This window comes from Ochotona princeps, chromosome 10, assembly GCF_030435755.1.
Source record: "Ochotona princeps isolate mOchPri1 chromosome 10, mOchPri1.hap1, whole genome shotgun sequence".
NCBI lineage: Eukaryota > Metazoa > Chordata > Mammalia > Lagomorpha > Ochotonidae > Ochotona > Ochotona princeps.
Genome location: NC_080841.1, coordinates 37,485,249 through 37,507,863, shown reverse-complemented (window position 1 = coordinate 37,507,863; position 22,615 = coordinate 37,485,249). Strand labels below are relative to the sequence as shown.

General features: G+C 41.3%; 1 protein-coding gene across 3 annotated transcripts in view; it reads left to right on the top strand.

Annotated features, from left to right (window-relative positions):
• The window catches only part of NEBL (nebulette), a 352,516-nt gene that overhangs the window by 277,238 nt on the left and 52,663 nt on the right, over positions 1-22,615 (top strand). Inside the window, exons 6-11 of one of the 3 annotated variants that reach the window (XM_058669306.1) lie at positions 2,295-2,396; positions 3,334-3,435; positions 9,007-9,120; positions 10,667-10,771; positions 15,955-16,059; positions 19,558-19,665. The exons of the other annotated variants lie outside the window; for them this stretch is intronic. Coding sequence (XP_058525289.1) covers positions 2,295-2,396; positions 3,334-3,435; positions 9,007-9,120; positions 10,667-10,771; positions 15,955-16,059; positions 19,558-19,665 — 636 coding nt within the window. The remainder of the gene's footprint in view (positions 1-2,294; positions 2,397-3,333; positions 3,436-9,006; positions 9,121-10,666; positions 10,772-15,954; positions 16,060-19,557; positions 19,666-22,615) is intronic. 3 annotated transcript variants of the gene reach the window in all.

Genomic DNA, 22,615 nt, shown 5'->3' with positions numbered 1-22,615 from the left:
CAGCATATAATTAGGTAACCCGTGTAAAGCTGCGGTCTCTGAAAGGTTGCGGTTCTTTTCAAAAAGTAAGGGTTTCCATTTTTACCCTCATTCTTTTCTAAACAAAAAGACATTTCCCCCCTGTGGTTTTTCATATGAATGTAGCAACTTAGAAGCAGTTCATCTTGTAGGTGGGTAATAATGTTGGTTTGTTTTCACGTGAGAGCCAGTTTTTGTTTACATAGCTTGGGTTAACTCAGCGTTGGCTGGGATTGAGTTGCCGTCATTTGTGGCTCAGTATGCTGCTTGTTGAAGCCAATGAAATTGGCTGATTTAAAAATCCCTAATAATTGAAAATTCACCCAGCAAAACAATTCCGTTCCCAACTTATTTTTATGTTTCTTTTCTCACCTGTATAAAAAAAAACCTGAAATTCTTGAAAAAGGTAAAACCCTTGGAAATATAAATACTGACGAGAACAGATCTGCTGAAATGAAATGAATTGTGTTTAAGCTGTGTTCACTTGTCACACACATGGAGCATAAAGGTCATTTTAAAATAATGGTGGTGGTGGGACAGATGTGAGCTCAGACAAGAGTAAATAGATGTACATACATTGCCTTATTGTATTAATATATGTTGTCATATTGAAATGATCTAAGGCATAGATTGCCTGTTGAGGTACTAATGCACTATCGTAACTTAGACCTGATAATAATTTTCAGAGAAGTAAGGAAGAGGGATTTTTTTTTTTGATTCTGCAGAGCTGAAAGGCCAATAACAGGATGATGTTGCCTAGAATATTGGCTCACGGCCATCAGCTAGGGAATTCGTTGACATCAGATTCCGGGGTCACCTTTACCAAATTCTGTAATAGAAGAATGTGGAGGGACTCAGGAATGTCAGTTTTCGTAAGGACCCAGAGATGGTGCCATTGTAGAAGGTTTGCTGATGGCGTCAGAAATACTTGCTTGGTATAAAAACGTAATTAATGTCTGTAAGCTGGAGTTCGAGGCCCTGCCCTCCTTGCACATGCAGCTACTACTCATGTACACCCTAGGAGTCGGCAGGTAACAGCCCAAGTTCATAGCTTCTTGCCTCTCCTGCTGGGCAGCCTGGGTGTTGGGTTCATATGTCCCTGACTGCCCTAGGTATTTGGAGGATAAACCAAACTATGGAAGTTCTCTGCTGCTCTTTTTCTGCCTCTCAAATGAAATGGAAATAAACCAGTTAATAAAAAAAAATAAGAAGTGAGCAGATTGATGAGAAAGTGACTATTGGGCATTGTATCAGTTAAATTTTGATGTTTCCTCCCATTTGTTAATTGAATAACTGCAAATGACCAGTGTGATGTACATTTAGCAGAATTTATATTTTGTTCTTTAAATGTCTAAATTTTTGTGCTTTGTTTTGATTATGTCTCACATGCATTCACAAAAGAGAATATTCCTTAAAGTAACTGTTATTATCCTGGGAGGTTATTGTCATCACAGTGGTATTTGCTAGATTATAAAACCATAAGTAATTAATCATGAACATTTGAAGAGCTCTGTCAGAAAAGGGAAAGAACAATGTAGTTGACAGAGTGAAAAGAGGAGGCTCCCAGAATTGCACTGCCTACTCATACTCAGGGAAATGATTTTCAATATTTCAGTGCAAGAGCCTATTCTGCATCTATTGAGGAATGAGACTGTATGATGGGCTGGCTGAACCCTTTGATGAGGGTATTGTGAATAACACACACACACTTAGGTGCAAAGGTGTCTTAATAAAATGACCTACAAAATCCATTGAGATTGATTTGTTGTGTCCTATTCTTGGTCTTTTACTTCTTAGATGGTATTTATTCAGTTCAAATATGTAATGTTAATGTGATGCATGTGTAGTATAAGGAATTAACATATAGATAAGTGTGTACATGTTGTGTGCTGTGTGGCTGTTTGGCCGGGTGGTTCAGATGCCAGTTGATAGGCCTGCGTCACGTAGCGGGGTAGCTGGGTTGGAGTCTTAACTCGGACTCCTGCCTCTGGCTTCCTGTTAGTGCAGGTCCCAGGCGAGCAGTGGAGATGGTTCATGTCCCTGCTGCTCACTGGGAGACTTGGATAGAATTCTGGTTCTCAGCAGCAGACCATTGTTAGGCCTTTGGAGGGAGTGAACCAGGCCATGTGACTTCTGTCTGCCTCCCAAATAAATACACAAATGTTGTGTGTAAGGAACATAAACGATCGAAGCTGAGTAGTCTCAGACAGTACAGATAATAGCTATGTGAAGGTACTAATTTCTTCTTTTTCTTCCCAAACCTTGTGTTTGATTAGGTTTCTTATAGGAAGGATGTACAGGACACACACACGTACAATGCGGAACTTGACAGACCAGACATCAAGCTGGTAACTCAGCTCTCCAGGATCGTAAGCAATGTAATTTGCTTTTGTTTACTTTTTTTTTTTTTTTTGCAGGACATACAGTCCTGCCTTGGTGGTTGGATGTTTAATGTGATTAGTGTAATTTATCTGTATTAATGACGTCTCAGTTTTTCCCCTGAATTATATCCATTTGATTTTGTAAATAATTCGGTTTGTACGGAAGCTGCCCAAACTTGACTTTCACTGTGCCTAGTGTTATTATAATTCTAGAAAACTATGTAGTGTTTGGGTGTGAGATTGTATTCAGGGGTCTCAGCCTGAAAGTCAAGACTGTTGGTCATCTGGACCCTTAAGTTTCTTGTCCCAGCATGTTGCCCAGAATCTTCTCAGTCTGTTCTCAGGGACACTGATCATGGTGCCGATTTTCCTCTGCCAGTCACTGCCTCTGTACGTTTTTCTGCAAGCTATCATTGTTTTCAAAATCTTCCCTAAGACACACTTCTTAGGGAATTCTACTTAATTTAACTGTATCAAGAACTCTGGCTAAGCCTGATGTTTTAACTGGAACCAAAAATGTAAATGACAGGATAAAGATACCTTTAAAATCAAATCAGTAATTACGAAATTCAGCTACATGTTAGAGATAGACCAATTCCTGAAAATAAATAATATTATAAAGCTGTGTATTTGAAGGAGGTATATATCAGTTATCCAGAAAATTCCCGTATTGTTTTCAGTACTTACACATAAATTCAAAGGTAATGGTGACTGGAGAGTTAGATTTCATCTGTATTTTATTTAAAAAGTTGAGTTTATTTATATAGCAATGGAACAAAAAATCAATACCTGCTTTAACTATCAGCATTTTAATATATGATATGTTGTAAAGATAATTTTTAGTGCGTTGACATTCATTTTTTAGCTAATGTCAATGTAAGAGTCTCCATTGGTAAGTGCAAATACTGAACCTTCTCTTGTTTGTTCATTTTAGGCCGAGTATAAGAAAGGACAAGGGATAATGGATAAAGAGCCTGCTGTAATTGGAAGACCAGATTTTCAACATGCTGTGGAAGCTTCTAAACTTTCTAGTCAAGTAAGACTGTAAAAATGATTCTACAATGATTGCATTCATAGATTTTGTTTCTACCAACACAGGAAAATATTTCACTTTTGATAATATCTTTAATGGCAAGAATAAACAAAGATAATGTGTCTGAAACAATTTCATATAGAATCGTCATAATGACAAGTATCTGAAGGAAAAAATGAAATCTAATTTTAAACAAGTTTTTTTTCCTCTAGTTTCAAATCTGAATCTCTTTCGGTGAGTTTGGCAATGTTGTCATATTTCCAAAAATTTCCAAAAATTAGTAGTGAGCACACTAAATAATTATATTTCTATGAACCGCTTCCCCACAATTTTAACTTAGTAATACAATTACTCGTTTTCCAATTTTTAAATGTTTTAGTTTAATCACAAAATTAAAACGATATGACAAAACAAAAAAACTTTACAGTTTTTTTAAAGAGCATAAAAGAAAGTTCAAGTAACTGTAAACTTATTTGACTGAAACTCTCTCTCTCTATATATATATATACATATATATAAATTCAATTCTCCCTGGATTACTGTGAGAGTATCATGAGATTTCAATTAGAATCCAGATTTTTTTAAAAAAAATATCAGTAAAGTGACCTTAACCTTGACAAGTATGGAAATGAGGGTCAGTGCAGTAACTTTTTGAGTTACCAGCAACTAATAGGAACCAACTGTTAAGGAAGTCAAGGTGGGATTGGTATCATGAGAGATACCATAATCAATAGAATAGGAAGTGCTGAAATACATTCCAACATGTGTAAGAATTTAGTAATGTGATAAGTATTAACTGAAATGAGAAGGTTGGATCGGTTAGTGAATGGTGCTAACCATAGCTCACTGCCCATCTTCAAAAATACAAAATTGGACTTTAATTTTGAACCATATTAGAAAAATAAATTCCAGGTAGATTAAAAATTAGAATGCAAACAATAAAATAGTTTTAAAAAGAAAATCCTGAAGAGTTTATATACTGCATAGGAATAACAGAATTGTTCTTTAAACAATGCTAGAGATCCTGAGATACAGAACAGTTTGGCACATTGACTATGTAAAAAATTAAAATATTTTTAAATGGCGAGACTAACATTTGCAGGATTACCAATAATGCTATCCAACAGTAATTGTGTGTTTATATTGTTTTCAGTTTGGAAAATATGTATCTATCAAGTTACAAATGTCTTAATTGCTTTACGTCTTAAAGTGGAGAGATGTAGACGAGGACAGGGAGCCGCTGATGCACCTGAGATTGGGACCAGGCTGGGATGACGCTCTGGGCCAAGTGAACTGCTCCTCCCAGTTCCTCTCAGCCCAACTAACGCTGGTGAAAGAGAGGGTAGAGTGGTTCTATTTGGCTGTCTAGTAAAACTGCCTGACTTCTTACCATGCCACCCTCTCCTGGGGACACAGCGGTCCCTAGAATTGCCTAGGAGGGAATGAGTTGGTGGTTAAGAACTTTGGTTCTGCAGCTGGATTGCCTGGAGTAAACTTCCAGTTGTGTTCTTGCTAGCACAGTGAGAGCTTAGACAGATCATTTCATTTCTGCATCTTCAGTTTCCTCATCTGGACAATGGAGAAAGTACAGCTACTGCTTATGGTTTCTGAAAGTTAATTGGCTTGGGGTCAGTAAAAGCCCTTGGTGCCTGTGGTGAGTATCTGACCTGGTGGCTAAGGTGCTAGCTAGGACTTGGTGTCCTCAGAGTACCTAGGTTTGAATCCTGGCTCTATCTTCTGACTCCAGCTTCCTGCCTGTGCAAACGCTGGGAGGCAGAGGTGACTCCTGCCAGTTTAAATGGTGTCTCCCTCTTCCACTTTATTCTCTGCTCTTTTCTTTTGCAATTCTTGCAAAAATTTGCAGTAAGCATGTGAAAATCATGCGGATTTTTTTTCATGCTCTACGTTTCCATGAACTTTCTGCAGCCCTTCCATATGAAAGGATTTCAGTGGGTTTTTTTTGTACCAGAATAAACTTATCTTTTAATTCCACTTTCCATGAGCCTTTGGAATTTCCATCACATGTGCGTATTTTAAATGTTGCGTTCAGTCACCGCATAGTAACACTATGGAGACAGCTCAATGCCTTTGATCCTGCAGAATGGCACATGTTGGGCTGCCCATCAATGTATACAGACTGACTTAGCAAATTATCTCTCAGTCATTAACATTGGATGCACAGTCGGATGTTATCTTGCAAAGAAAATAAGAGCGGAAGTATTTTGTGCAGTTCAAATTTAAAGATATTAATGTTTTGATGAGTTCTATATAATCTTTACTCCTTTCACTGACAACTTTTCATTTTAATCCCAGTTTGAAGGGAATCGATCCTTATGTTCTTTGCTTACTTTTCACTTAAAAGATAATGAAGACATATTTCCCAAGTTTTCCATTTCTTTTATAACATTTGTGTGTTCGGCTGTGATGAAAAGTTTTAATTCAGGGTCTACTTGTTTTCTGCCATTGCTGCTCTTGGCACTGTCTCCGTGAAGGCCAACAGTCCTGGGCTTGGCAGTCAGCTTCCCGGCACGGGCACTGCTCTGTGCAGATGCTGTCATGAGGAGCTGGGCTGAATGAAGTCCTCATGGCTTAACTCTAAGTGTGAGCCTCCAGATGCCCAGCTGAGAAACTCTTGGCCTTTGAACATGTAACCCTATCCTATGTTTTATTTTTTAAAAGTAGCCACTGTCAGGATCTTTGAGCATGATATTTGTAAATGTAAATAAAGTTGCTTGTGTGGTGTGAGTTTTCATATCTACTTCCAACACAGCTAAACTATGTGTAAAGGAAAGCATGTTTTTTTTTTTTTTAAAGCAGTAGTGCCTATTCCTCCCTTTCTCGAATGGTCTTAAAACTGGAGGGATGTATTGTGTTGCACAGTCTGATAACCAGTTATGGATCAGAAAAAATATTGCCCAGTGACTCAGGAGGTATGAGGATGAGTGAGGAAGGAGACATCCAGGTGTGTGAACCAGAGCTTGAAAACAGGACAGAATGTGGAAGAGAGTGTCTGTGTGTGTGAGACAGAGAGAGAGACAGAGACACAGAGACAGAGACAGAGAGAGTGTTTGCCACTCAGAAGGTGAGAGATGTGGTCTACTTAAGCCATGTGGTTGTTTTCTGAGGTCTTGTACCCAACACAGCTTTTAGAAAGAGTGAGGTAAGACACGGTTGATGCCGTTGTCTGGCCAATGTATTTTCATGTCATGTAGTTATTTTACGCCGTGGTTAATCAATGAGGGAACCTCTCAGGTTTCTTCCTTCTTAGTTATCTTTTGTCATCTTTTGAGTCAAATTGCTCAGTCACAACATCTGGATTGCTGCTGTATTCAATATAGGGATATGAGTGGCAGATTGATTATACTTTCTGCAAGTATCCTTTTATTCAGAGGAACAAATGCCAGGTTTAATAGCAGATAAAATTGCCTCTCCTCCTGGGGAGCTTGTGTTGGCGACCCCAAACTGTACGGAAAACAGTGCCATGCGTTTCTGCAGGCAAAGAACATCCACTGTGTTTTTGGCATTTAATAGTAACTAAGAGACCCTTGATGCCTGTGGTTGGAGAATAGGAGTATATGAAAGGCAACCTGATGTGAGCCAGCACCGTGTAGCTGGACAAATTGTGGGATTCCATTAGATACCAGCAGAAAGTCTTATTCCCATGGTGGCCAGCAGTGAGAATGTGTCAGTAGGCACAGGGTGTTGGTGCATGGCGCTAAGGCAAAGTATTGTTCCAGCACAAGTCAGACTGCTGTGGGTGTTCAGTGGAAATCCTTTAGGGCTCAGGGCTGGGGAACAGCCAGCCTGCATGCAGGCCTGGGAAATCATTAGATCTAGTCCTGTCAAGGCAACTACGTCTATAGTAGGCTAATTTTAACGTTGATAATTTTGTGTGACCTGTGATTGATGTTATAAATATCCGAAAGATCTCTGAGCAGAAACAATTTCTCCATCTTAAGAATGGAACCACAGTTAAAAGAGAGGTTGTGTAAGGGAACAGAGTGAGTTGTAGGGTTAGGGGAGGACCCAAGCAGGCTATACTTTTGTTTTGAGGCCAGCTGTTTGTATGAAATTTCTGTTTCTATTCAGGATAGCCTAAAATAGTAATGATTGTGAAAATCAGTGTTTTTCTTATTTTGGTTGGTCATGCCAATTAATCACTTTTAAAAGATTTAATTATCTGAAAGGCATTTAACAGGGGGTGGGGGGAGAGTGATCTGCACACTGGTTCATTTCTCAAAGGCCCACAGCTGCCCAGGCTCAGCCAGGCCAAAGCCAGCAGCCAGAGGTCCAGCCGCCTCTCCCAAGCACTGGGGCCATCATGTACTGTCTGCTCAAGTGCGTTAGCAGAAAGCTAGGCCAGAAGTGGAGGAGCAGGGACTCCAGCTGGGCTCCAGTGTGAGCTGTGGGTGCCTCAAGAATCTGTAACACCCACCCCTGTGTCTGTGAATTGAAATAAATGTATAAGGCAATGCAAACTTGAGAAGCTTCGTATCAGAACGACAGCTAAAAATATCCATCTTGAGATGGTTCCCAGTTGCTGTGCTGCTGCCAGGATTCCAGCAGCTACCTGCCATGCGTAACAGGGATGCAGCCCTGGAGGAGACCCACCCTGCCCGTGCTCAGTTAATTCAGATGCTGCAAGCCTTTCCACATTGCCTTCCTCACCAGAGCCATAGGGTGTCTCAGTGAAGGTGCATTAAGTAGGAGAGTGTTGTAGGAAAACAAAATGCTCTAAGAACTTGGAATATGGTCAGAGCCTTGTAAGAAACCGAAACACCTTGCTTTTTTTTTGGCCTTTGGAGCCTGTGCAACCTTCCTTGGCTACAGGGGTCAGAGGGTATATATGTAGGGTTTTTCAGTAGGTCAAGTACTAATATATACCCCAGTTAGTCATCATAACATACGCCCATATATTTCTCTGTCATGGAGGGGAAAAAACAGTTTTTACACCACTTGTCTTAATCTACTTTAAAAAGAGAAAAATAATTTAGAATGAATACTGACAGCGATTTTGGGGTTGAGTCAATTGTGTCATTAAAGCAGAGAACTTAAAAACTGACAACAAATAGGCTTAGAATTTAACTTCTAAACATGAATTTTTCAACAAATGAACTTTGGAAAATGATGAGAAAAATAATGGTTACAAACCCTGACTCTTGTGTGGAATGATTCCATTAGGAAAGTTCAGCTCAAATTCGTGACAATCTGGGGCCTCGTGTCCATTTTCAAATGTGGTAACCCGTATGACACTGAGGTCTCAGATTCTGATTGATCATAGATCATAACAGTACAGAAATGGAAACTGACATTTAAACATCTTGATATTTTAGTGCATCATTCTTGCTAATAGGACTTGAGTTCATGCCTAATTGCATTTATGATCAATGTTTAAGTAGAGGTTTTTTAAATTTAATATTACGCCTAATTAAGCTTTATGGCTGGAGTAGATAACCAGGACTCAAACTTTGCTGGTATTCATTTTCAAGGTAGTTTTTATTTGATCTGCTTGGAAATCAAATGTTACTTTTAAATGCAAATATGCATTTAATGTATCCTGTTTTTTCATGACAGATTAAATACAAACAAAAATTTGATAATGAAATGAAGGAGAAGACGCATCACTACAACCCTCTTGAAAGTGCCTCTTTTAGACAAAGTTGGTTCGCCACTACCCTCGCAAGTGATGTGAGTTGTGATTCGGAGACAATTATTCTCAATGTCTTTTGATTCTTGTTTTCTTAGAATTAACTGTGTTGTAATTACCGATGCTTAATTAAGATCATGTAATTTCCAAGTAATTAGTAGTTGAATACAGTGAAGCACATTTTCCTCAAGTTTTTTTTTGACAAAAATCTATTATCTTAATTAACTATTAATGGTTACTGATGACTAATTAGTTAGTAAGCAGAAATAGAATTGAGAATAAAATTATTATGTCTAATCAGGAGCAGAAATGTATTACAAAGCTTGCAGAAAAGAAGTGTGTATTATCACAAATTAGTGGTAGGACAGCAGTCAACTGAAGCAGTTATGCCCGTGGGAAATGGCTTTGTTGGAAGCAACTACCTGGTACATCAGGGTTCATCAGAGAAAGTTTTAAAAGGTTTTTTCAGAGAAGTCGTCTTTACACATAAAGAATTTTCTGTGGAAATACTTCTGTGACATACTTCGTAGGATTCCTGTTTCTTGGAGGCAGCCAGGTTTCATTCTGCAAACAGTAATGCTGTCAGCTCTTGTAGAATTAGACAAAGCATCAATAGAACATCATTGAGAAGTTGAGCTCTTTGTTCTGTCAGGTGGGAAAAGGGGATATTGTCCGGCTTTGCTTTCACTTTAACCCTTCCACTTCCAAGTCACCTGGAGATTTAATCTTGATTTCATTAATGTTTAGCAGGTATTTTGTATTCAGTAATAACTTACATTTGTCTCCAGAAGTTAGAATGGGTGTTTTCTGTTTGTCTATTAGGAGCCATGGAAATGTAAGAATTTCTATTTTTTGTATTTGCTTAGTTTTGTGTGTGTGAATAAAAAGCAAAGGAAGTAGATTAAGTGCATTTAAACAGAATCACATTGCCTGTATCCGGGTCGTGTTCTTCCACTGCATGTCTTCCCTTCGCCGCTCGCTCCTGTAATTCCTCATCTGTAAAGTGGGGATATTTAAATTATCTACCTCTTAGGGTGATGGAGGTTGAACACTTGGTAGAAATCATTATTGAGAAAAGTGTTTGGTACGTAATAAGTTCTCAACATCTCTTCCATGTTTAACATGCTATTATTATGACAGTCTTGCTGATAATTGGATAATAACTTGCAATGTTATTATTAGTAGTAGTAGTAGTATTACATAGGTTAACTTTCTGAAGCAGTTTGTTAAAAAAAAAGATCTGTGAGGCAATAATGAAAAAAAAGCCTAAAATCGCCAAAAAACACAATTGGAATACTGTAATTTCTCAAAGATAAACTATTCTTTTTATTTTTTCCAAAATTATTCAATTCTATTAATATCACCCTCTCCGAATATGTAAAATAATTTATCAAAATATTTTCCAGACCATTGAGATTAGGTTCTTTTTACTTATACAGTGGTAAGTCAGCGCCATCTACTGGCCATTGGTGAAACTCTCTGTTAACGTGCCACCAGACAGTACTACTTAATGATGTAGTGGTGGCAATAATGCAAAAGCCTATTTTCTTTTCCTAAATGGTATTTTGCTCCGTATTGTTTTTGTAGGTGAAGTACAAGAAAGACATCCAAAATATACATGATCCGGTTTCAGATCTCCCAAATTTGTTGTTTTTAGACCATGCCCTGAAAGCCAGCAAAATGCTGAGTGGAGTAAGTGCACGGACAGTCGCTGTAGACGGCTTGTGGCTCAGGGGGAGCCGGTGTGCCTGCACAACCCATGAGCTCACCTGCCTTCCTGCCCGTGGGTCACTCCTGCCCCAGGAACGCTTGCCGTGACAGGTGTGGCCTGCTTGCGTGTGTGCCACCAGGGCTGCTGCTTTACACAGGGCTTCTTACCAGCTCTTGGGATCTTTTGCATACAGCTGCACTTCAAAGTGTGTATGTATGCGCACTTTCCGTCTTTTTTCTTCCACCGTTTCTTCACCTGTGTTAGATGGAAGCCCCTGACGCTTGGCGTCTGAAGCCGCGTGTCTTTGATCTCCTGCTGGTGAGACCAGCGTGTCCAGTGTGCCTTCCCACAAGGAGAGGCACTCAGAAGTCTCACCCGCCTGGTTGCTGTGCATCCCTGACTTCACCTCGTTCTCAGAACTCCTGGCCCTGGGTCTCACAGAGCTCCTTTTGGCCCATCTCAGGCAACCCTGTGGTGCCAAGGAACTGAAGCTTCGCTCCATGCGACTTCCATTCCTGTGTTGATAACTACACACTGAAAATCATCCGAATTTACCTTCTATTTTGAGCAAGGTGCAGATTCCATGGAGAGTACATGATGCTCAAAGCTTGAAAAAAATGCAGGCAATTAATTAACGCAGCACCAGGTGCCCGCAGCCACTGAGTTAAAAGTCTGTAGTTGACAGTCGATTCCCAGACTCCTTCAGCAGCAAGTCCAGCCAGGGTCAGTCTCAGCAGTGTCTGCCCGTGGCTTTTCCCTACTGCAAGTGTTTGCTCCTTTGCAAGTGTCCTTTCTTAAACATCGCTGCCACTGGCATCCTTCTTGAACTGTGTTCTGCGTGTGAATAATTCATACCTGTGCCAATATTTTTTATTTGCTGCTCCCCCTCCCTTTTTTTGTAAACGTTGCTCCTTGAATGTAAAGGACTACACCCTTCTTTCTGGGCATTGACAGACTGAGGATTGGCACACAGTCCGGGACAGCGAAGTGATGCCTTCGTGCCCTGTTCCTTGAGTGTTCTGCTTTTGTTTCGTGTTTCTCCCCATGGCCCATGGGATACATTACTATTCCCTGAGCCCTCCGTTTCCCCCACTTTCAGTCCCTCACATCTCATTTTGGTCATCTCAGTGTCATTTGCTCTTGGCTATTCTCTGCCCATACTTGAGTTAAGTTTTCTAGGGACATGGAAGTTTGTGTGTAGGTAAGTGAACCGAACAGCTCTGATGGTGATTTAGAAATCTGGAAGAAGGCATGCCATTGTTAGCCAATATTTGTTTTCAAGAATGTTGACCTTCATGTTATAATGAACAGTTATATGTATGTCTGTGTCAACTTCGGAAAAGAACCAACAGCTAACTTTCTGCATTGTTTATACGGTTTACTCAGATGCTCAGGTGGAGCTTTGCCTAGGTCAAAGCTTTCTCTTTATCAGAAAGTTGTGACAGATAGATCAATTCTTGGGAAAGAGAAATTTTTGAATTTTCTACATAATTACTGATTTGAGGAGAGAGGGTGAAAAGAGGAGAGGAGAGAAGAGGGAGAGAGTTAGTTCCCCCATTACTGATTTGTTCTGCAAACGCTCACCAAAGCCTGGGAGCCTAAGGCGGGAGCTTCAGTCTGGGTCTCCCACAAGGTGATAGGAACCCTGCCACCTGAACTGTTATTACTGCCTCCCAAGGACCCCAGTTAGTAGGAGGCTGGAGTTGGCACTGACCTGATGTGGGATGCTGGTATCTGCAGCCTTTTTTAAAAAAAGATTTATTTTTTTTTGTTGGAAAGTCAGATTTACAGAGAGAAGGAGAGACAGAAAGATCTTCCATCCACTGGTTCACTCCCCAAGCAACCACAGTGGCTGGAGCTGAGCCAAGCTGAAACCAGGAGTTAGAAGCTTCTTCTGGGTCCCCCACGCAGGTGCAGGGTCCCAAGGCTTTGGGCCGTCCTCAGCTGCTTTCCCAGGCCACAAGCAGGGAGCTGGATGGGAAGTGGAGCAGCCGGGATAGAAATCAGTGCCCAGAAGGGATTCCGGTGCATGCAAGGCGAGGACTTTAGCCCCTGGACTATTGAGCCGGGCCCTCTGCAGCCATCCTAATAGCTAGGTCAAATGCCCATCTTAGGAAGCCAAGTTTTTAAAAATTCTATTGCATGAAGTATTTAGTAATTATGGTGATCCAGTAATAAATTGACCCCAGAGTTACATATGTTAGAATGGCCTTTTAAGAATTTAAATGTGAAACTAACTGGAATTTTAATTATTTATAAAAGAAGCAATTTTATTAAAACACTGACTGATTGTTTAATGAATAAACATCCTGTAAAACTCAGTAGGCATTTTGTTATAAAGGGGTGTTTCTGAAGAGCTCTAAATGTTTTTAATCTACATCAAAATTCCTTTCATTCCCATGTGTGTTGAGTGAAATAAATGCTTTATGGATTTACAGCTATTTAATTAAAATCTTAAGGAAAGGGGCCTGGTGTGGTGCCTAGCGGCTAAAGTCCTTGCCTTGAAAGCACCAGGATCCCATATGGGCACCGGTTCTAACCCGGCAGCGCCGCTTTCCATCCAGGTCCCTGCTTGTGGCCTGGGAAAGCAGTCAAGGACGGCACAAAATCTTGGGACCCTGCTCCCGCATGGGAGACCTGGAGGAGGCTCCTGGTCCTGGCTTCAGATTGGTTCAGCTCTGGCCGTTGTGGCTACTTGGGAAGTGAACCATCAGATGGGACATCTTCCTCTCTGTCTCTCCTCCGCCTTGTATATTGGGCTTTCCAATAAAAATAAATCTTAAAAAAAAAATTAAGGAAAGATTTTTCTGGAGGTGCAGCTCTTGCAATTTTCCATCTGTTTTTTTAAAATTATTTATTATTTTTAATTCATTGATTACATTGTATTATGTGACACAGTTTCATAGGTACTTGGGTTCTCCCCACCTCTCCCCAAACCCTCCCACCATGGTGGATTCCTCCACCTTGTTGCATAACCACAGCTCAAGTTCAGTTGAGATTTCCCCATTGCAAGCGTATACCAAACATAGAGTCCAGCATCTTATTGTCCAGTCAAGTTCAACGGCTTCTTAGGTATACCCTTTCTGGTCTGAAGACAGAGCCAGCAGAGTATCATCCCAGTCAATTGAAAGCTCCAACATACCATCAGCAAAAATTTACATCATTATGGAATTAATTGACATAGTAATGAGTAACCAATATGTTAAAAGTAAATGCGAGTTCCTAGCCACCTTCTGTGACCACCTCACTTGCATTTCAATTTTAGTTTATACACAATATATAACATTCATAACATAACATGTTATACATAATATCATATCATCTTAAATTAAGGCAAACATGTGGTATTTAACCTTTTGGGATTGGCTCATTTCCCTTAGCATTATGGTTTCCAGTTTGGCCTATTTGGCCACAAAGAACTGCATTTTGTTTTTTTTAATAGCTGAGTAGTATTCCATGGAGTAGATGAACCATAGCTTTCTTATCCAATCCTCTGTTGATGGGCATTTTGGTTGCTTCCATGTTTTTGCAATTACTGATTGTGCTGCTATGAACATAGGAGTGCATGTTGGTTTCTCATAAAACAATTTTCCATCTGTTTTATAACTACGTAAATTGAGCTCTATATTGTGTGTTACTCTGTGACGCTTCCACTAGGCGGCAGCAGAGACTAAGGAAAAAGCAAGTGTGGGCATCTGGAGTTTCTTTTGAGTATCCTGGTCCAAATAGGTGTTGTGTTAACTTTCTGTTTACTTTTTCACATGGGATTTCTGAAATATTTTATAACTTCAAAGGAAAATTATATTGGATAGAGCCTTTTCTTGATCTTTCTTAGTATGCTTCTGTTTTTCTGAGCCCTAACTGAGCATGTTGGACTTCACTGACTCCAAATTTTAATTCAGTGCTGGAATTTGTTCTAGTTTCTTACCTTCAAGCCACAACTATCTGAATGTATATTATCAAATAACTCCTGATTGTGTCACAAAGTCTTCAAGTATGTTGTCTCTCAGGGCTTTTGATTGTTTGTTTTTATTTATTTGTGTAGAAGCCAACAGTTAGATTTTGTTCTCTTTGGCCAAGAGGTACTAGCTGGACATTTCCTCCCTGTGTTCTGGTTGGAGTCCGGAGGTCACGCGTCTTTGCTCCCTGGTTGGCAGGATGCCCTTGGGGCTGAGTTTTCTCTGTGGACAGTTTTGGTTTCTTCATCTCGCATGGAGCAGCCACTCTTGTGTGGCAGGTCGTTTGGCTCCACTCCCTTCACGCCCAGATTCCCGGAGCGTGGCCAGCTCTGTTCTGCTGCCTCTCAGCTACTGCATGTGTCTGCTTCCACTTCCACTCTTTGCAAAATGCTCTTTATTTATTTATTTATTTATTTATTGCTTTTGCTGAAACCCATTGCCTAATGAGCAATTAATTTTACCATCTGAAGTCTGGGTGAGCTACTCATTACATCTAAAGTATTTTCCAAATGGGGCAAGACAACTCAGTGTCCTGTCGCCTGTGATAGGAACTCTAGGGCAATTTCTGTCTAATTGCTGCTCTGTTTAGAGTCCCACCATTGCCTTTTCGGGCCATTCCATTTTCTTCCGAGTTCTCCTTCTTGTCTCTATGTCTTCGTACTAGCCATAATTCAATCTGTTTTCCCTAAAAATTCAGTTCAGATTATACTCAATGCAGGTAGTTCTTGAGTCTGTCTTCCAAGCACCTCTTACCATTTCCCCTTGGAAAAATCAAAGTATCTCTCATCCTCTTGTTTTCTCTGTGACCCCAGATCTTCTTCAAGGGCGAGCCTTTCTGCTTTTTGCTTCTCTCCCACGGGCGCTGAGAGATGTGCCCCTGAGCGGTGCTGCACCAGGGCACCTCACTACTACCTGCCCGCTTTGCTGTTTGCATGGGGGCCATCACCAGCTGGCCCATTGCTGCTCCCCGACGTGTGAATGTTGGTTGGGCTGCGTTATCCCAGTGACCAACTGGAGCTGTCTGTGGAAGCTGGAAGCTGTCTGTGTCTTCTGTGTGTGTCAGAAATCACCGTGCTTGCTGACCACAGAAGTCGACTTCCAGCCTTTCAGTTCTTGGTGGCTTATATTGCACAGTTTGAATTTCTAAGTAATATAATCGCTCCGTCTTCTTTCTTCTAATTGTACCTTCACGTTCTGTATTCAAGCGCGAATATAAAAAGCTTTTTGAGGAAAACAAAGGCACGTATCATTTCGACGCAGACGCCGCAGAGCACCTGCACCACAGAGGCACTGCCACCCTCCAGAGCCAGGTATGCACCCAAGGGACCCTGCACACACCCTGTTGCCCACTGCTGCCCGCTGGGACCCTCCACTGAGAATGTGCAGTTGCTGAAAAGAACAGATTTTGATGGAGTTGCTGTTGCTATAGAAACTCTCCAACACTGGTTTCTGTATGTTTACTGGCAGGGATGGGGACTGTCTTGGGTGTCCACCTGTGGAGGCAACCATATGCAAGATTCCGATGGTTTTATAGCAGGCCAATTTTTTAAGTTGCTAATTTTCTATGACCTACACAGTATTTGAAAAACGTGCAAATAGCGCTTGCAGAGCAAAGGCCTCCCATCTCTGGTTTGCTGATTCAAGGGAACTTGACCCTGTATCCATCCGAAGGCATTCCATTAAAAAATGGTCATGTTCCTTGATTTCAAGTCTGTAATAAGGGAATTAGCTGAAGGATGGTCAAATCTCATTCCGATTTAAATTTCATAGTGTGCTAATTTATTTTTGAAGTACAAAATTTGTTAGTTGTCAGATTTGTTATAATGTCTTGGCTCAAGTATCAGTGTTATCAAAGAGTGAAAAATGATCTTCCCACCATATTCTACATTACTGTTTCTCCCACCGATAAAACTCTATCTACCCCCTGGAAAACCTTTAAGAAATCTCAATGTAATGGAACATTAAAGCTAATTTCCATTTTTAAATTCTGAGTTGAGATCATTGTGAAACATATCATTTCCAGCATCTGTTAAGATAAAAGTTTACATCACTCTTTTAAATAACTGTGTGAAGCATGGATTCCTTAATGAGTTCATATCCAATGTCATTTACATTAAAAGTATACAAAATAGCCCCCTTTGAAAGTTGAGATATGTGCATTCGGTTTTTTTTCTTTTCCGATTTGTTGAAGATTTAGTTGCTTATTTGAAAGGCAGAGTTACAGAGATGGGGTGGGGGAGAGATAGAGCGAAAGAGAGATCTTGTAGCCTCTGGGTCACTCTTTGAATGGCAGCAAGAGCAGAGCCCATCAGGGAGAAGCTGGGAGCCTGGTTCCACAGCCACACTGTGGCATGAGTGGCAGGTGCCCAAGCCCTTCAGCCATCTTCTGCTGCCTTCCCAGGTGCATAAGTAGAAGCTTGACTGGAAGCAGAGCAGCCAGGAGTCAAACATGCATTCTGACATGGAATGCTGGTGTCTTTGTAACATACCATGTTACTGTCCCGCACATTTGGTATATTTGAACCACGAAGTTATAAGTATTGAACAGTATCTTTCAGATTAAATTTCTATTAGTATCATCATTATTATACAACTTATGTAATTTTTAAAATAATGTTCAAATATAAAAATTCCAATGATCGTATTTTTCTGATAAAAACTTTTCCATGAACTTCATTTAAGAAGGTATATTGCCCCAAAGCCAAACACTCTGATAGCTGACATGTGGCTTTAGTTTCTGTTATCTGGCTTTAGAAAATATTGCTAATAGGAGTGAGTAATTAACCTATTGGTTAAGATACCCATGCTCCTGGCCCGGCATGATACCTCTGTGGCTACATCCTCACCTTGCATGGACTGGGATTCCATATGGGCACTGGTTTATGTTCCAGCTGCTCCCGCTTCCCACTCAGCTCCCTGCTTGTGGTCTGGGAAGGCAGTGGAGGAGAGCCCAAAACCTTGGAACCCTGCGCATGCATCAAGGGACCTGGAAGAAGCTCCTGGCTTCAGATCAGCTCAGCTCCAGCCGTGTTGGCCACTTGGGGAGTGAACCAATAGACAGATATTTGTCTCTTCTCTCTGTAAATCTGTCTTTTCGATAAAAATAAAATAATTTTTAAACAAACCCATGTTCCATGTTGGAGTACCTGAACTTGATGCTTGGGTGTGACTTCCTGTTCACGTAGACCCTGAGATAAAACAGGGACCACTCAAGTTAACGGGATGCCTGTCATTCCCAGAGGAGACCTGGGCTGTGTTCCCAGCTCCTGGGCTGGCCCTGGCCCTCCTCTGGCTAGCCTGGGCATCCGGGGGTGAATTGGTTGATGGGAAGTTGCTCCTCCGTCTCCTTATGGTCTCAAATAAATAAATGAAAATGTTGCTCATTTTATGAGCTGAAATGAGGTCAGAAATAAACTGTAGTTGAAATAAATAATTCGCCATATACGATTACCATAATTCACTGGGAAACATAAAGAAACCACCGAGAGAATTGTGTGTGGATATGTGTGTGTGTTTTGCTGGTGGTTGAAAGAACATTGTTATGGGACCCTCCTGAATACAAAAATCCATGGCTGTTCCAATACCGTATAAACTGGCATAGTATTTGCATATGACCTGTGCAAACTCTCCCATACATTGTAAATAATCTCCAGGTAACTTAAAATACTGACACAATGTAAATACTGTGTAAACAGTTGTTATACTCTATTGTTTTGGAAATAGTGCCAAGAAAATAAAAGTCTGTACATGTTCCATACAGATGCAGATTTTCCCCTTAAATGTGTGTATTTTTTGTTTTATAGATTTGAAGTTTATTTATTTTTATTACAAAGTCAGTTATACAGAGAGGATGAGAGACAGAGGAAGATCTTCTGTCCATTGATTGACTCCCCAAGTGGACACCATGGCTGGAGCTAAGTTGATCCGAAGCCAGGAGCCAGGAACTTCCTCCAGGTCTCCCACATGGGTGCAGGGTCCAAAGGTTTTGGGCCATTTTCTACTGCTTTCCCAGGCCACAAGCAGGGAGCTGGATGGGAAATGGACCTGCCAAGATTAGGACTGGTGTCCATATGGGATCCTGGTGCTTGCAAGGTGCGGACTTTAGCTTCTGGGTTATCGTACCAGACCCAAATGTGTGTATTTTTTAATTTGAAAGGCAGATAAACAAACACAGAGAGAGAAATCTTCCAACCAATGGTTTTATTCACGAAATGCCCATAACAGCCCGGGGTGTGCTTGGCTGAATCCAGGAATCTGGAACTCAACTCAGATCTCTCATGTGAATGGCAGGAACCCAAGTACTTGAGCCAATGCCTGCTCCCAGGGTGTCTGTTAACAAAAAGCTGGAGTCAGGAGTCAGAGCCAAGACTAGCATCAGGCGTTCTGATGATATGGGATGTGTCATCCAACAGTTTCTTAGCCATTGAGCCAAACACCAAATGGCCATTGAACCACTGAGCCATTGCCCTGCCCCAAGTATTTCTGATCTGTGATTGGGTGGATCCAAGAATGGGAAACCTTTGCATATGAAGACTGAATGTATATTATACATATCTGTTGATTCATCCATTTGGTAAAATACTTTATATAAGGCACAGAACTTAGTTGTAAATGGCGTTTGTCTTGGAAACATTTGAAGACATTTCTCATTTACTTTCTTCATGTGCCATCAACTGTGTGGAACATACTGATCAGTCTGAATGTCCAGAATTATTTGATTTCTGAGCATAGAATGATAACTGCTAGACTGCCGTGTTTGAACACTGGCATTTGGTTTTTACATGCTCTTTACATTTGTTTTACTGAAGGTTAAATACAAAGAAGAGTATGAGAAAAACAAGGGAAAGTCAATGCTTGAATTTGTCGAGACACCGTCTTACCAGGCTTCAAAGGAGGCTCAGAAGATGCAAAGTGAGGTAGGCCACCGGCTTGGGGACCAGTTCTTGGTGTGCGCTGTGTGTTTGACCGTTTGAGATGAGCCTGTCATGTGAGTCACAGTGCTTGAAGGGTGCTGGATAAGGAGGAAGGTTCTGGCAGAGGCAGGGACCTGTGTGATGGATCTGGGGTCTGGTTTAGTCAGCAGGCTGGCCTGGGTCTCAGTGTCTTCATGTGCTGAATATGGATGTTAGCCCACAGAGCCCCTCCTCAACGCTAGCACTGCAGATTCTATCAGCAACTCTTCCCAGTCTCATTGGTGTAGACCTTTGAGGGGTCCGACCTGTGAGGGGTCCGTGCCTACAAGCTAACAGGAAATGGAAGAGCTGGCTGCCTCGGACACCGTCTTGAGTTCTTTAACTTTCCTTTGCTTCTTTTCTTTTTGCAAGGACAATGGAACTAAGATTAAATAAATACTCTGTGGTAGGTAATGTGCTAATTGCTTTATTGATGTCATCCGATTGAATCCTCTAAGTGATGAAATCCAGACAGTATTATCCCTAGGTTTTTATAATGTGTCAATTGACATTAATTATCCTAAAAAAAAAATAGGAAATTCCTGTAAATGCCAGTGTTTGAGGATCTGCTCAGAGTCCAGAGAGCAGTTTCTATTCTGCAGAGTGGGCAGGTGCTTTCACAGCAGATTCTTGGCAAGTTTGAAATTCTGTGAAGTTGTTGAGTTTTTTTTTTTTTTCACCAAATAATGCAGGATCAGAAATGACTTTTCTGAAAACAGCCCAGGGCGGGTACCTCCAAGGCTTCACCGTGCCCTGCTCTGCACTCTCCTCACGCCCCACTCACACCCTCCACTCCTGTCTTTGATTTTGGTTGCAGAAGCATTGCAGCTGAGGAACATTTTATCTGGTCTTCTAACTCCTTAATGATCTCTGTGCCCTAGTGAATTTTCCCGTCCACACCAAATCCTGGACCTTACGACTCAGAGCTGATGCAGTCTGATGCCATGTTTCTGAATTAGAAATGACAGTGATTTAGGATTTGTGATTTTAGCTCCTCACTTCTCACGATTGCTTTTCCTTTCTTACTCCAGTCGATCCTTCAGCTTCTCCCAAGTGATACACAGTGTTTTCCCTTTAATTGCAGCTGCTGACTATTGGGTGGCCTAGGTTTGGTAATTTCTCGAAGGCTTCCTCTCAGTGGAAGTTGAAGAAGAGGAAGTCTTTGCATTTATGCTCTAAAAGCAAGAGAAATAAAGTGCCTCAAAAAAATCTTTTTCAGGCATTTGATGTGAAAATGCTTTCACATATAGTACCGGTGTAGGAGTTATAAACAGAAGCACCTGTCTGAAAGATGGTTTTTATTCCTAAGGAGATAAGTTTGGGCACGTCTCTTGATGAGACTCCTGCTGGTAAAGCTGAGTACATGATCTCGGGAAAAGCCACCATGTCTTTGTTCGGGTCTAGAGTTGTACTTCCCTCATTTTCTTTTAAATCAGAAACAGGTTTAATCCCTTTATTTTTAAAAAGAAATCTCTAAGTCTGGCTTTGAACCTTTTTTTGGTCTTTTGATTACAAATATAGCTCTCTTGAAAAAGCAGCATTGTTAGCTTTTATCACCACAAATCTAAAATGCCAGACGCAGGGAGTCCTACAGAAGGCTTTTATTCCAGTGGGAGAGCATCCTTGAGGAAGGGGGAGAAGGCAGAGCAGAGAACAGGGACGAAGCATAGGGGTGTGCTTTCATGGCCAGGGCACAGGGATTGGGACCACCGTGCTGTGAGGGATTGGTGGAATAGGGCCATGCGCAGGTACCAGGGATACAGGCCGTGAGGGATTGGTGGATTAGGGCCATGCGCAGGTACCAGGGATACAGGCTGTGAGGGATTGGTGGAATAGGGCCATGCGCAGGTACCAGGGATACAGGCTGTGAGGGATTGGTGGATAGGGCCATGTGCAGGTACCAGGGATACAGGCCGTGAGGGATTGGTGGATAGAGCCGGCAGGGCCACGGGGGTTGGGGGGGGAAGGGGGGATGGATAGATGTGGTGGTAGGTGGGTACTAGAGGGAGGGGCGGTAAGGGATTGGTGGATAATAGGTTTACGAGGTTACAGCAGATTGGCAGAGAACAAAATTTCAGCCTCAAGGGCGCGAAACTTTCAGAAGTGAACCACAGGAAGGAAACTGAAGCAGGCATGTAAGAATGGTACGGGGGTCTAAAATGACGAGGTCAGTCTTCCAGCCGATGTTCTCAGTCACTTCTCAAAAGCACCCCACAGGTACTTTTTCTTTCTAGCTTTATCTTGGCCAGTTCTAGTCATAACCAACCTTCCTTAATGACCTGTCATTTTCTTCAGAAAAAAAAAATGTTTAAATGAAATAGCAGAGTAAATGAGTGAATAAATATGCTCATATGTATATTGCACCGCCCAAAGACTCTTTTTAGACCTGGAAACCAGTTAGATTCAACTTCTGTAGATACCACAAAAGAAAGAGGACGTTTTTCCTTATTGATTTTTGGTGTATCAACGTTCATCTTAATTTCTGCTGGCTTGACAGAATGTCCGTGGTGGCCTTTCCTCATGGCTCTCACATGTAGTTTATGAAATAGCCACACGGAACATGTCTGTCATGCTCAGTGAGGAGCCAACATGCTTTCCTTCCCCTCGCACAGAGTTTGGAGAGTTTCTCCATAATAATGACCGGATACATTTCAAAATCGCCTCTCATTTTGCATTGATAACAATTGCACTGACTGGTGAAATCTGACCCTTGTTCATAAATATTTCATGAGAATGGATATTTCATTATCTAGAGTTTTAGAGTTGAAAAACATGGGCTAATGTTGATTTCCAAATTGTATCTCAAATGGTAGCTTGAAGAGAATCCTCATGGCTGGCTGGCACAGTGTAGCACAGGGATGGGTGCTGGTATGGGTGTTGGAGCTTCCATAATTGCTCTCAGCATCCACCTTTC